Source organism: Nomascus leucogenys, chromosome 3 (assembly GCF_006542625.1).
Source record: "Nomascus leucogenys isolate Asia chromosome 3, Asia_NLE_v1, whole genome shotgun sequence".
Taxonomy (NCBI): Eukaryota; Metazoa; Chordata; class Mammalia; order Primates; family Hylobatidae; genus Nomascus; species Nomascus leucogenys.
Genome location: NC_044383.1, coordinates 137,753,869 through 137,768,289, shown reverse-complemented (window position 1 = coordinate 137,768,289; position 14,421 = coordinate 137,753,869). Strand labels below are relative to the sequence as shown.

At 42.4% G+C, this 14,421-nt stretch overlaps 1 protein-coding gene across 6 annotated transcripts in view; it reads right to left on the bottom strand.

Moving 5' to 3' along the window:
• Positions 1–14,421, bottom strand: part of ESR1 (estrogen receptor 1) — a 445,612-nt gene that overhangs the window by 325,650 nt on the left and 105,541 nt on the right. For 3 of the 6 annotated variants that reach the window (XM_012506023.2, XM_003255891.3, XM_012506024.2), the window contains exons 1-2: positions 2,625–4,014; positions 104–624 (exon numbers count right to left, since the gene is read on the bottom strand). In XM_012506023.2, the coding sequence (XP_012361477.1) occupies positions 104–555 (452 nt within the window). In that variant the 5' untranslated portion in view covers positions 556–624; positions 2,625–4,014. Of the gene's footprint in view, positions 1–103; positions 788–957; positions 1,149–2,624; positions 4,015–14,421 lie in introns of those variants that run through there. The other 3 variants (XM_003255893.3, XM_003255892.3, XM_030809857.1) reach the window with 3 other exon arrangements.

Genomic DNA, 14,421 nt, shown 5'->3' with positions numbered 1-14,421 from the left:
CGTCCCGCGGCTCCCGCGGCTCCTTCGGCTCCCCCTTCTCCCTCCCTCCCTCCCTCCCGCCGGGCGCGGCGGCCACCCCGACGGGCGGCGCGGGCGCGGGTACCTGTAGAATGCCGGCGGGCCGGCCTCGCGCACCGTGTAGCCGCTGGGCTCGTTCTCCAGGTAGTAGGGCACCTGCTGGCCGTGCGGCTGCAGGAAAGGTGACAGCTGCGGCGGCGGGTGCAGTAGCATCAGCGGGCTCGGAGACACGCTGTTGAGTGGGGGGAAACCCCCCAGGCCGCTAGAGCCGAACGCCGCAGCCTCAGACCCGGGGCCGTAGGGGAGGCCGGTCTGACCGTAGACCTGCGCGTTGGCGGCGGCCGCGGCGCTGAACTCGTAGGCGGCGCCCTCGGGGTAGTTGTACACGGCGGGCTTGCTGCTGTCCACGTACACCTCGCCCAGGGGCCGCTCCAGGGGGATCTTGAGCTGCGGACGGTTCAGGGGCTCCAGCTCGTTCCCTTGGATCTGATGCAGTAGAGCCATCCCGGATGCTTTGGTGTGGAGGGTCATGGTCATGTCCGTGGCCGCGGGCAGGGTGCAGACCGTGTCCCCGCAGGGCAGAAGGCTCAGAAGCCGGCGGGCCACCTGGAAAAAGAGCACAGCCCGAGGTTAGAGGCGACGCAGCACATGTCCCGCTGAGACGCGAGCTCTGGCCCCGGCCCTGCCCCGGGAGCCTGTGGGTCCGGTGGAGCCGGGCGACCCGACGGGAGCAAGTGCAGTCCCAGGACGAACGCCCTCCGCCAGCTCCCGGGCTCCCGGGCCTCCAACTTTAAGTACTGGTCTCCCGAGCTCATATGCATTACAAAGGTGCTGGAGGACGGCCAGGGACTGTTGCCTTGCCCTGACATTGGCTTAAACATCACTCCAGGCACAACTCGATTTGGAGCGATCCCAAAGAGCAGCTTCCCTGAACTTTACTTTACTTGTCGTCGCTGCTGGATAGAGGCTGAGTTTCACGGCCAGGGGGCGGGGGCGCACGAGGATCTGCTAAAGGTGGCCCAGGGAAGACTGGGCTTAAAATAAACGCGAAAGACGAATCCAGGGGCCGGCTTTCTCTAATGTGCTGCCTTATGTGCCCCGTGCCAGACTCCGATATATCTCTGTTTGTCTCTCTTTCTGTTTGATTCCCCCTCCTCGTTGGCTAGAAATACGTAGTGTGTACATAGGATGACCCTGGGGAGGACTACACTGTAACTGAGATAGGGCAGATAGAATGGGGTGTGCGGTTGCATAGGCAGCCAGCCACAGACAGCTATATTTAGCAGCTGGGGGAACTGACAGGGGGCATCTGAGGGGAAGGGGGCGGAGATTCAGGGTATACATATAGGAAGAGCTGCATTTTGCCATCAGGAGAATGCAACCTGCCAGGACCTCAGTTTCTTCCTCTGCAAAATGCTCCCAAAGTGGACCCTTCCACAACCTTCTGAGATTCTCTCAGCCTGACTTGTGTGTTTATGTTGGACCATAGTACTGTACTTGGTCCCATTAGGAATTCTCATGTGAAGGATGATTCAGAAAAACCTTTGGTTAGGGCGCACATGGGTGTTCATGCCTTCCACAGGTTGGTTATGCAACCAAAACTTCAGAAAACTGAATATAAAATGTGACCTTTTCATACCAAACATAACCTCAGGTCAGGAACCAAAGCTTTGGCCATTATGTTATATTGTCGGTCTGGTCCAGCTAACAGATTTTTAAAATGCATTTCTGCATGTCTATCCTTTGGTCCTACAACTCGATCTTCTCGGTTCACTTGGGCTAGGATATGCAGAATCAAATATCCAGATGAAAAACAAATAGAAAAAAGTTTTTAACTGAATTAAAAGTTAAGCATGCACACACACATACACACACACACACATATATGTACATGTATACATATTAAGGAGACAAAAAATAGGTGAAGTATATCATGCATCTATAATCTTGGATAGTTTATACTTTTTAATAAACTTCCTTTGCTGCAGCCTAACAGACTCTGATACAACTATCAGTACTTTGTTTGAATTGCTATCCCGAACACCCAACAGAGTATCTGACAAAGTGTTCATGGCCTATCTAAATGCCAAGCTTACTGTTACTAAGAGTTACATTTTTGAGTATTTTATATCAAGTATACATTTTATCTAATTCTTACAAAAACAGACAATTGTTGGACAATATGCAAATGTAGCTGAAGCCAAAATCGAGTTTAGCATTAATGACTATAGATTGTCAGCAAATAAAGGGTTAAAAACACATTAGGTGCATCGCAGATATTTCCCTTTATGTCCAGCAATCATTACTTTCCAAAGCAATTTTTTACAGATGATTTAATTTCCATAAATCACACTTTCAATTTTCAAATGCCTTTTTAAAACACATGCAAAAAGCACTTCATAGGGCTCTTAAAACATCTGAACCTGCCAAATTATATGCAAATGGCACAAAGAATCCTACAAGTCCTGAAAGAAAAAGGAGACACACATACCCCCACGGAGAACAGCAATCCTCATCTCCCTGCTAGGATACAGACACTAGCCAGAAAGGTAAGTTGCTTTCTCAAAATGCTAAAGCTACAGAAAGAGAAATCAAAACAATCCTACCCTGCTGGATCAAGAGCGTCTTTCCAGAAATGTTCCATGGGCTTGTAGAAGTCAAGGGCCGAGAGAGTGAGAAGGAAGGAAGGAATGTGCTCGCATGTGCGAGTGGCTCAGTGTGTGAACTAGGCAGAGAGCGTGTGTGGATGTGTTTGTGCGTGGAATGGCAGGGATTCGGGAAGCAGCCAGTAGGCAGGGCACTTGGCAGCCCCTCCCGGCAGACACGCAGCTGGGCTACTGCACAGCGCTGGATGAATGGCAGTGGGGAGTGAGGGGAGACTTGCTGTCTGCTCACAGGGAGCAGCGTGGCACAGCCAGAGAAAGCTGTACTGGGGAGGAGAAACCCCAGCCCCCTTGCCCCTACCCTTGGAGGCTGGAAAGTACCCTATGCTTTCTGCTGCCACCCCAAGCAAGAGGAAAAACAGGCTTGCTGTGAATCATAGTCTTACGGCTAAAATAGAATGCCAGTCAAAAGTGTATGGATATCAAGTTTACGAAATAGGACATGGGTGGTTTTTCCAAAAGAATATAATTTAACAATAAAAGCCTTCTGGGATACATGTGGATCAAATGCCTTACTGGCCCTAGCCCCCAGTCTCTGAACAGAGGCATTGCCATGCCTCCGATTGCACCAGGAAACCAGACTTCGGAATAAATGTTTTGGCATTCTAGGGATGTGTTTCCAGCTGAAATGTAATACTCCTCCACTTCGTTAACCAAACCCACAAACCTTTCCACGAATAGCTCAGTTGACTGCTTTCTGTAAACATGTGAAAAATACGTATTATTAAAAGCCTAGGATATGAACATAAGATAAAGGTAGATACCTTTGTTTTAAACTGATTTTAGGCTTTCGAGTTGCACTGACCGTGATCGGGAAAGAGGTCTCTCATTTCTCAGTGGCGTTCACGTGGATCCACCTCTTGACCACTTTCTCAACTATTCTCTCGGCCATAGTACTAACACGCAATACTGAGGTGCTCCTGGAGTGCCCACGCTCAGGGTCCCAGGACACATGACACCCAATTGAGCCTTTGTTGCCAGACATTAGTCACCACCTTGGATATTAAATGACTCTAATCACAATGCCAGGAGTGGCTGGTCTCTGGCCCTGGGACACTATGCAGTTACTGAGAGATTTATGAGTGGCTCTTGAGACCAGTACAAAAAAGAAATAGAAAGTCATAAAAATGTTAATGATGCCATCATGCAAATATATGCTTTTGTGCTTTGAAAGACCCCCAATATTGCAGTGTTTGAGCACAGGGGAGCTCTCTCCATAGTCAGTATTGAAAATAAATATTGGATATAAATAAATATTGAAAAGAGAGTTGTTTCCCCTTTGTTGGTGACAGTGGTCCCTCCTGTCGGTCAACAATGGCCACCCATGCTCTAGACCAGTCCCAGAAAAAAGCAAGAGTATTCAGGGAGGGAGAAGAGAGGAACAGGGGAAAGGAGAAAGAAAGGAAAGGGGATCTGCAATTGTTCACTATTGACATAGGAAGAATAAGAAGGTTGGCTGTCTTCTCATAGGCTTTGATTGTTCGGAGACTTACAATCAAAGTTAGCCCAAGAAGTTCAATAAAGGCAGTTTTCTTAATCACTTTCTTTCTAGCATTCTCTTCCAAACTCGTCTTGGTGAGCCTTATCCCTGGGCTTGGTGAGCATGGGTGGGAAAGTATACTGTGCTACGCCGACTTTCCTCTTGTGCCTTTGGCAAAAACTTGACTCTTGGGCTCCCAGCTCTCTCTGCTTCCTTCCCTACCCTCTCATGCTGGACACACACACTCCAGCCATGACTTACTGGCTCTCTCAGGTGAAGAAGGGTAAAGATTGATCTGGCTCCACCGTTGAATGTATTTCCAGCCCCACGTTTCCAGCAGTCTGCTGGGCATTGCTGACTTGTTTAAATATGAGTCACCATTCTCAAACATGGTGTTCCTCTCAACTTCCCTCTGTCTGTGCCCAGCATTACTGTCTCTCCAGTCACCCAGATTAAAATCTCACTGTCTTCTTCAAGGGCTGATTTTCCCTTGCCTTCCAAACCTAATCACGAGGCAATTCCTGAGCCTTCTAGCTTTACAATCTCTCTTTTTCCACTGCATTTCTGCCACTCCCTTTGAGACCTATTACCTTACCTGTCCTAAGAGCCTACTAATGACCTCTCTACCCTTTCCTCCCGGACTTCATCCTAAACCCTGTGACCTCTTTACTTTCTTGGATTTTTTTTACTGCTGCAGGATCTATCTTGACATGACCTAGCTCTGCCTTTAACCCAAATCATAGCTTCCCCCATGAGTTCAGGGTTTCCTCTCTACCCATAACGATCCTTCCTAGTCCATCTCCTCCGACTGTAACCTATGCTTCAGCCAAGCAAAATTTTAATACTCCAAGAACTCAAGGCTTTTCTTTTCTTCTACCTTAAATCCCCACTTTCTTGGCTTGTCAGGGGAAAGCATGCCTCTTGTCATAGGTCCAGCCCAAATGCTACCACATTCATTATTCCTTCCTTTAGTCTCTATTCAAAGAAAATTTCCTCTCCTCTGAATTCTAGTAGTAGTTATCATGCATTTATCAAATTCTTCCTGAATTAGAGTTATTTATCTGTTTTTTATCCCCTCACGCTGCTCATAAGCTCCTTGAGGACAAGGTCTGGCTAGAATTATTTGGGAATTATGAGCACCTAGCAGTGCCCCTGGCCATGTTAAGTCATCAAATGTTGGTTAATTTATTGATATAGATACTTAAAAGGACAATGTAATATTATAGGTGTCTGGATTACTATCTCTAAAAGTTAACTTTCCATGTGACATTCTACCATTTTTTTTTTTTTTTTTGAGACAGAGTTTCACTTTTGTCACCCAGGCTGGAGTACACTGGCGTGATCTTGGCTCACTGCAATCTCTGCCTCCCAGGTTCAAGTGATTCTCCTGCATCAGCCTCCCGAAGTAGCTGGGATTACAGGTGTCCACCACCACACCCAGCTAATTTTTTTGTATGTTTAGTTGAGACAGGATTTCACCATGTTGGCCAGGCTGGTCCTGAACTCCTGACCACAGGTGATCCACTCGCCTCAGCCTGCCAAAGTGCTGGGATTATAGGCATGAGCCATCGTGCCCGGTCCATCCTACCATTTTCAAAACTGTTTTTGCTAGAAGATTATCTTTGTATCTTCATGCCAACTGAGGCCATAAAGTCAAAATTTAAATTCATACAATCTCGAGGCTTAGTCTGCAATTCTTGGCAGCATGATTCACAAGAGAGCTCTGAATTTTTAGTTCGTAAGCAGATAATACTATGGCCAAACATAGCTTCTTCTCTAGGTCCATTAAAAGTGTTTTACATTTACAAAAACATTATTCTTCCAAAAGAAACATGAAAGAAAATAAATGTGGAACTATCTCCATAATAGCTTATACTACTAGAAATGGTTCCTTCACTCTGAGACGTGAAGGTTTGGCTGTGTTCAAACTTCTTATTGTACTGATTATAAATGCTCTGTTTGGAAGCTTATTTTTGAGCATTTATCTGATACCATCAATTTTCCTCTAATGTGGAAAAATAACGAAGAATTTCCCTTTAAGTTTCTGCTCATTTTCATAAATAGTTTGGTCACTTATTTTAAGGGTTTTTGATTAGCTCCTAGACTTTTCTCACCTGACCTTGAGTTTTTGTTTTTTGAAGCAAAATTTATATACAATGAAATACATGTATCTAAAGCATACCATTTGATGAATTTGACAGATGGATATGTCCGTGTAACAATCATCCCAATGAAAGTATAGAGTATTTCCATCACCCCAGAAATTTCCCTTTGTGTCCCATTCTAATAAACTCCCAACCCCTCTAGGCAACCATTGTCCTGATTTCTATCACCATCTGGGCCAGGTGGCAAAATAAATCTATGATCTCTTTGGACCATGATCTCTTACAGATTGAAGTGCATGTACCGCATTTCCTACCAATGGCCTAGCCAGCAAAGTGCTGGGCATGCAGGTTACTGGGCATCAAAGGACAGCGCTATCCTCTTCTCAGTCAGACTCCTCTTGCTGCAATGGGACCCTCAAGGCCACAGAATTGTCCTAACACTCTAGTCATGAATCTTTTTAAGTACAATGGCTTTTAACATGATCAAGTTTTACCCAAGTCTGCAAGGGTACACATTAACAAGAAGCCAAATGGAATCAGTATTCTTTAACATGTTTTTAAACAGCCTTTTCTTTCCCACTATCTCTCCAAGGAAAAAAATGCATGACTTGTGACCAAGAATCAAGCCAAAGACCCTGACTCTCACAAAGCCTGTGATCTCAGATCCCATTTCCTGGCTTCCCACCCAGGACTTGATGAAGACAGTTTGAATTTTTCAGTTGTCAGGCAGCATGACTGTTCTTGATTATGAGTCAATGAATGATTTGGATTTAACTTGCAAGCTTAATAGAATTTAGTAACTTTTATCTTACATTTTCTGGGAAAATTTCTTTTTAACAATATTTTAGGATCTTTTTATATAATGTACCTATGTTGCATGTAGTAGAAGACAATTTAGAAAGTACTTTCACTGTAAGTGCCATGAGTGATACAAGAATTCCAATTATTCCAATTGTTGTTACACCGTGTCCCTCTCCTTCCCTTTATCTGTTGTTTACTTGAGGAATTTCATTGCCAGCTTAGAGTATTATTTTTCTATGAAGAGCAATATCTAGATTGTGCCTAAATTCACTTAGATTCAGATAGTCCTATCTAATGTTAAGAAGGGCCTTTACACACACACACACACACACACACACACACCACATAATCAACCAAGAACCATCCCCAATTTCAGAGCCAGCCTAGCCAAATGATTTTTTTAAAACAAGACAGAGGAGATTTGAGCAGTTTAGCATTTTCAGCCTTTCAGCCTTTTCAGCTTTCTTCCAATTTTGTGACCACAGCACCCTCCCATTCTCCCTAAGCATCCAGGAATTCCATGCTTGCAAGAGTTCCTCCCTTCTCCCAACCTGCTCCATGACAATCACACTCTGGAGGGAGTAATGCATTCATAAGCATGCCAGTGAATGACTCATTCATTCAATTCACTCAAAAAAATATTGATTAGCTGTATTTACCAGGACCATTTCTAAGTGTCGAGAACTGTTTTGGTCAGCTCAGGCTACTATAACAAAATACCATAGACTGGGTGATTTAAACAACAGTGATTTATTTTCTCAGTGTGGGGTGGGGGTGGGTCCTGGAGGAGATAGAAGGAGGACGACAGAAAAAGAGAGAGCTCTTCTTATAAGGCCACAGTCCTATCAGTGTAGGGTCCCACCCTTATAACATCATTTAACCGTAATTACCTCCCAAAGACCCTATCTCCAGATACAGTCACATTGAGTGTTAGGGCTTCAATATGTTAATTTGGGTGGGTAGGGGGGCATAATCTGGTCAACAGCAGGCATCCCAAAATAAACAAAACAAAAACCTCTGCCCTCAGAGAGCTGACTTCAGGGGCTTAGCGTTTAGTCCTATTACAATGGCCCTTCCTGCTCAGGCTTTTCTGAGAGCCCCTCTTCCTCTCCCTCCTCTCAGGTGTGGGCACCCCAGGATTCATCCCCTAGACCCTCTTCCCTCCTCTGCATACCTTCTCCTGGATGATCACAACCCACTCCTTGTGTTTTTACTTTCATATATACATTGAAAACTTCAAAATAGAAATCTCCAACCAACCTCTCTTTCCTGACTAGGAAGTCCACATTGCCAGGTACCTATTAGACATTTTTACTTACATGTTCATTCATTCCATAAATATTTATTAAGCTCCTCCTATGTACTAGCTACTTGAAGCTCAACTTGTCCAAAAGTAACTCAAGAGCCAAAGAACTTGAATTACTATCCTCATTTATCAAGAGTCCCCACCCTCCCCGACAGGTTCTATGCTCCTCCCATACTGGATTTCTTTTAAGCTCCTCAGTCCCTCTGGACTCTCTCTGGGTCTAAATATTCATGTATGCAAATTACTCTACCTGAAATCTCCCTCCCATCCCTTTTCCTCTGACGTAATCCTACTCATGCTTCAAGTCTCCCTTGAGACATCATAGCCACCAGGAAGCCTTCCTTGATTTCCTATTAAGTGCTGCTCCTGTAAATGCTCATATCTCCCTAAACATTCTCATTATACTACTAATCATGCTGTTGGATTTCCTATTTGTCTCTCTGCTTCCCCAAGTTGGCCTGTAAATTCAAAAAGGGCACACAAGGACTGTGTTTTCCAAAGACACTAGTCCAATGTGAGCACAATCCCTGATGTGTAGTTGTAGTTGGCCCCAAACAAATACTATTTGAACAACGAACTTGTAAACTCCTTCCAGACATCATCTCTGCATTAACTGACATCCTCAATGATTTACCTCGAAAGAAGTAACTATAATAACTGAAATTTAGAACCGGAGCTTGGAGGACAACTGGGAAGCAGATTCATGTTTCCTAGAACAACTCACATTCTTTTCACATAATAGACAATTAGAATGAATGTTTCTTTATAAGTTGTTGAGTCCAAACTCTTCATTGCACTTATAAAGAAGCTGGGGCCCCGAACAACACAGGAGACTTGCTGAAGGTCATGCAGCTTGAAGAACTGGACTAGAATCTGTGTCTCCAAACTTGGAGTGCTTCCTTCTTTCTGTCCCACCCTCAGCCTCTCTGGGTAGATGCCGCATTCTTCTGACTTTTAGTGTGGGCCTTGCTCAGCTTAAATAAAATTAAGGGACTAATTGGTGGCTCAATGAACTATTCTTAGAGTCTCAAAAATTCCTAAATCTTTGGAAACTATGACAAGACTGCCTTCACGTTCCCAAATCACTGATAAAGAAATGGGAAGAGCTTGACAACATAAGTTAAAAACATTGAAACAACTGTGTTCAAAGACATAATTTGCTTTTTGAACATGAAGAAATGAGTAATCTACCTTCCATTCATTACTCATCAGAAGAGAGTTCATTTAGATCTCATGCTTATAGCTGTAAAATTTGAACTGAACATTCTAGCTAAAGAAAAAAATTAAACCCTTCATGTATCTGCTAAATTGTACAAACTTGCAAATATAATACCTTTAACAATAACAGCAAAAAACCCTACTTGTTTTATGTGATTTGATACAGTTCAATTTCCAAAAGAATCTAATTTGAAAGATATTGAAGCTATCATACTCATTGGGCAAACTATTCTGTGATCAAAAAGTGCTAGCCTTCCTAAAAATCAGCCTTTTAAAAGAACTGGAAAGATTATCAGAAAGAACATAAACATTCAAAGACCCAAAAGAATTTAGTGTAAAACTTTTGGTTGATAATTGAATAAAGACATCACTTTTAGTGACACTTGCCAGTAGGTTTTTGTACCATAAATCCAGAAGGAAACAATAATTCCACAAATTCTTATACCAAATTCTAATAAATGGCTAATGGCACAAATTGTATATTTGTTCCCTTTTCTCACACTGCCCCTTCTCCATTTCCTGTCCTGAATTCGAATCTACTTCCTTAGCATGCTGGCAATCTCATCTCTTCATTGAGGGCTTTCCAAGCCAGCCCTATCCAACCTCTATTCAACATGGGTCACTTAGTGAAACCCAGAATTCTAATCAAAACTCACAGCAGAAAATAAACACCTGGCCAGCCAATGTGTTCTGCCTTACATATGTGTCCTCAACTCTCTTGGCCTCCCTTTCCAACAGGCTCAGTCACTGACACTCCTTCCTCAACACAGCCTTCTTAGGCCTCGCTTTCGGCAGTGTACCCAGAGTTCAAGATATACAACTGTCCCACCAGCTGAATCCTCAAGTCATCAAAATGCCAGTTTGTTCAAGGTCTTAATTTCAGTCTGCAGTTTATAGGAATGCATCTGATTAATTTCCATTCCCACCTCATATGTAGGTATTTGAATTTTAAAAATGGAAATTATATTAAACTAAGAAAATCCCTACTTAGAGAACTGACAAAATACAAAAAAGAAGACATGGGACGTGGGAGGACCCAGCGCCATGCAAAGCATATTCTGCTCCTTTCTTTCTCAAGAGGCATGAAGATTCAAAACAAGAATGAGCTCTATCAAACCATCCCTTGTTAGCTCCTGGAATGCCTAAGTAAGTTGTTCTTCACATCCCTCCTCCCCCTGCAGGGATCATCATTGTTCTTATGTAAGCAATCAATCACATGTAATAAACAAGCACAAGCAATGCCTGAAGGTAGACTTATGGATGTCATGGAACATATTCGACAGCAGTCAAATCAAATAGGCTAATGATTTTCCCAAAGGAAAAGGGAGGAGAGAGTATTCCAAACACCAAAAATTCACTCTCTTGCTACTTGCAATGCTGGAGACAGAAAATATAAAAAGGAATAAAGTCCTTTCTAAGTCCTAGTGTAAAATACCCAAAAGTTTAAGTCTAACAGTCCCATTTCCATTGGCTTTTCTTTCATGCAAAATGTGATCTTTGACCCCTTCTGGCATGCTGGTTTAGCTTTCTCAAAATGGACATCAGAACGACTGAACTAAATATAACTCTTGCTCAATCAGTCTGGACATGCTTATTCTTGGAAATAAATGCTACATTCATTCAAACAAATGTTTTCCAATCAGCCCAGATTCATCCTTCACTGTGTGCTTAACAGACTTTCTCACCTCTGCCCATGAGACCCGGTTACTTTTTGGGTAATCTAGCACTAGCTAAGTAGCCAGTAACCCTTGTAACCCCAGTAATATGCTCTTCACTTTGTTGAAAGGAATTACAGCAGAAACTCTGAACTATAACCTCATGAGTCCTAGCCTATGCTCCCTTCAGATCTCACTCACAATGACTGTAGTAGCATTGTGTATATTCTTGAGAGCTTTGTAGTGGATCACCCCAACGCATAGGTTGGGAGGAAGGTGGTTGGCGAAGGGAACTAGATTGGCACAGCCTCTTTCGGAGCTAGGTTGATGGTGAAGATGATTTCTGCTCACTCTGAACTACTGCTATATGAACATGATCACCAGTTCTGGAGACTTTTCATTCAGACTGGTTTGACAGCCACCAGTTTTAAAAAGGGAAATAATATTAAACATTCTTTCTAGTGTTCTTTACTCGTAATCTCTTTTCTCAGCCCTCACCAGAAGCATAAGGTATTTCGTTGGTACAAAAGTAATTGTGGTTTTTGTCATTAAAACTAACGGCAAAACCATTACTTTTAAAATTACTTTTAATGGCAAAAACCACAATTACTAATAAATCCTGATGGCTGTTAACTGAACATCTATCAAGTGTTTTACAGATGCCATTTCATTTTAAAATTGTATTTTATTTACTTTTGATATATAATGCAGTTGGTGCTTTAAACTTGAAAAGATATTTTCAAAGCCATAGTGGGAAAATCTTTCACCTCTGCCTGCAACCCACCAATTTTCCCTCTCTGGAGACAACTGAGGTCACCAGTTTTTAAATTTCCTTCCAGAGATATTCTACGCATATTGAAGAAAACACACACACACACACACACATTCTTCCACATCCCTTTTTAAAAGACCCAGATAGTAACATGCACCTTATTTGTGCCATATTTTTTTTGTTTTTATTAGCAATATATCTTGGATATCTTTCTATTTCACTACATAAACATCTTCCTCATTTTTTTTTGTTTTGTTTTGGTTTTTTTTTTTTTTTTTTGAGACAGAGTCTCACTCTGTCACCCAGGCTGGAGTGCAGTGGCCCAATCTCGGCTCACTGCAAACTCTGCCTCCCAAGTTCACGCCATTCTCCTGCCTCAGCCTCTCAAGTAGTTGGGACTACAGGCACCCGCCACTATGCCCGGCTAATTGTGTTTTTTGAGTTTGTTTTTTTTTTGTATTTTTAGTAGAGATGGGGTTTCACTGTGTTAGCCAGGACGGTTTTGATCTCCTGACCTCATAATCCACCCACCTCGGCCTCCTAAAGTGCTGGGATTACAGGTGTGAGCCACCGCGCCTGGCCACACCTTCCTCATTTTTGATGACCGCATAGTATTCCATGCACAGAGGAATTCTAGTTTATTTTACCAGTTCCCCATTAATGGCAATCAGGTGTGTTCCTAATCTTTTACAATTATCAACAATGCTACAATTAGTAAATTTGTACATAAGTCAATTTGCACATGAGTAAATATGTGCAATGTTAATTTTGGTAGATGTAACCAAATGCCTTTATAGGCCTGTACAATTTAAACTCCCATATCCTTACAAATATGATGGATCTTTGAACTTTTTGACACTTTTCAAAATAGTATCTCTCCATGCAGTTTTAACTGACAATTTTTTACTATGAGTGAGGCCAAATAATCTATCTTTCCAGATTTTTTTTTTTTTTTTTTTTGAGATGGAGTCTCACTCTGCCGCCCGGGCTGGAGTGCAGTGGCATGATCTCACCTCACTGCAACCTCTGCCTCACAGGGTTCATTCGATTCTCATGCCTCAGTCTCCCAAGTAGCTGGGATTACATGCATGCACCACCACACCCAGCTAATTTTTGTATTTTTAGTAGAGGCGGGGTTTCGCCATGTTGCCCAGGCTGGTTTCAAACTCCTGACCTCAGGTGATCCGCCCACCTCGGCCTCCCAATGTGCTGGGATTACAGGCGTGATCCACCACACCCAGCCTTTTTCAGACATTTTTGTTTGAACATTATACTTCCTAGTGGTTGTGTGATCTTGGATAAACCAAGGTCTTTAAGCTGAATCTATAAAATTGGGGCAATTTCCACCTCAAAGAGTTGTTGCAAAGATTAAATGCAATGATGTAGGAAATGCAAGTTCTTCTTGCTATTTTGCTCCATTATTTTGACAGTAGTTGACAGTTCCTGGGGCCCCAGAAGCACAAGCTAATAATAAATGAAAGGTACTCAGAGTGTGATAAAGGTCAGAACTGTGTGGCCCAAAGGTTTTGGACAAAATAAAGAGGTGTCGTTGAAGGCGTGCTTACTATAATTCCAAAATGACAGTTTGCTTGACACATCATTGAAATTTGGTACAAATCAGCAATGTTTCTCTGGGGACAAAGAGTAGCCATGCATGTTGGCACCTTAGGTGTGGAGAACGTTAACACCAGAAGCAAGCTATATAAACTTAAAAACCAAAAACTCAGGAGTCTAGTGTGTTTTTGGAAATGAATTGTTGCAATGCCAGTTTTGACTATTTCGCAACATTTTCAGACCCATTGTAAACCATCTATTGCTCCCACTGAGACATTGTATAGTCCAAGTAAATATCTATTATCAGATTTTAAACCTTTGTAAATAAGTGGTAGATTGTTAACAAAATTGTGACTGTCATGTCGAGAAAAGGACTTTGGCTTTCACAAAAATAAAAATTTGGAAGTAATCTTTCAACTATCAGGCATTAAGATCTTTTGATCTATTGCTAAAATGCTTGGAACTCAAATGGCAAATGTGTGTGCAGTCTAATTTAGGATCCCTTTATAGACAAAATTATCAGTAGAGTTGAAGCCATAAACCACTGAATTTTTCTTAACTTTATCTTTCAGTCTTTCCATTTATGTCATCAATAAATACAACTACTAGATCTGAAGATTATGGAAACACATTTGGACTCTAATAAGAGGAAAACAATGATTGTGCCCTAGTTTTAGTGGAAAGAAAAGGTCTTATATTTATGGTTAACTTTTCACATTTGCAAAAGAAGCCAAATAGTTGTTTTCATATTAGGAGAAAATCCAATTGTTGACATATTTATCAGTTTTCTGATCCACAGCATAGACATCAAAGGAGAGTTTACGCTAACCCTCCCTTCCCCATTTTGTT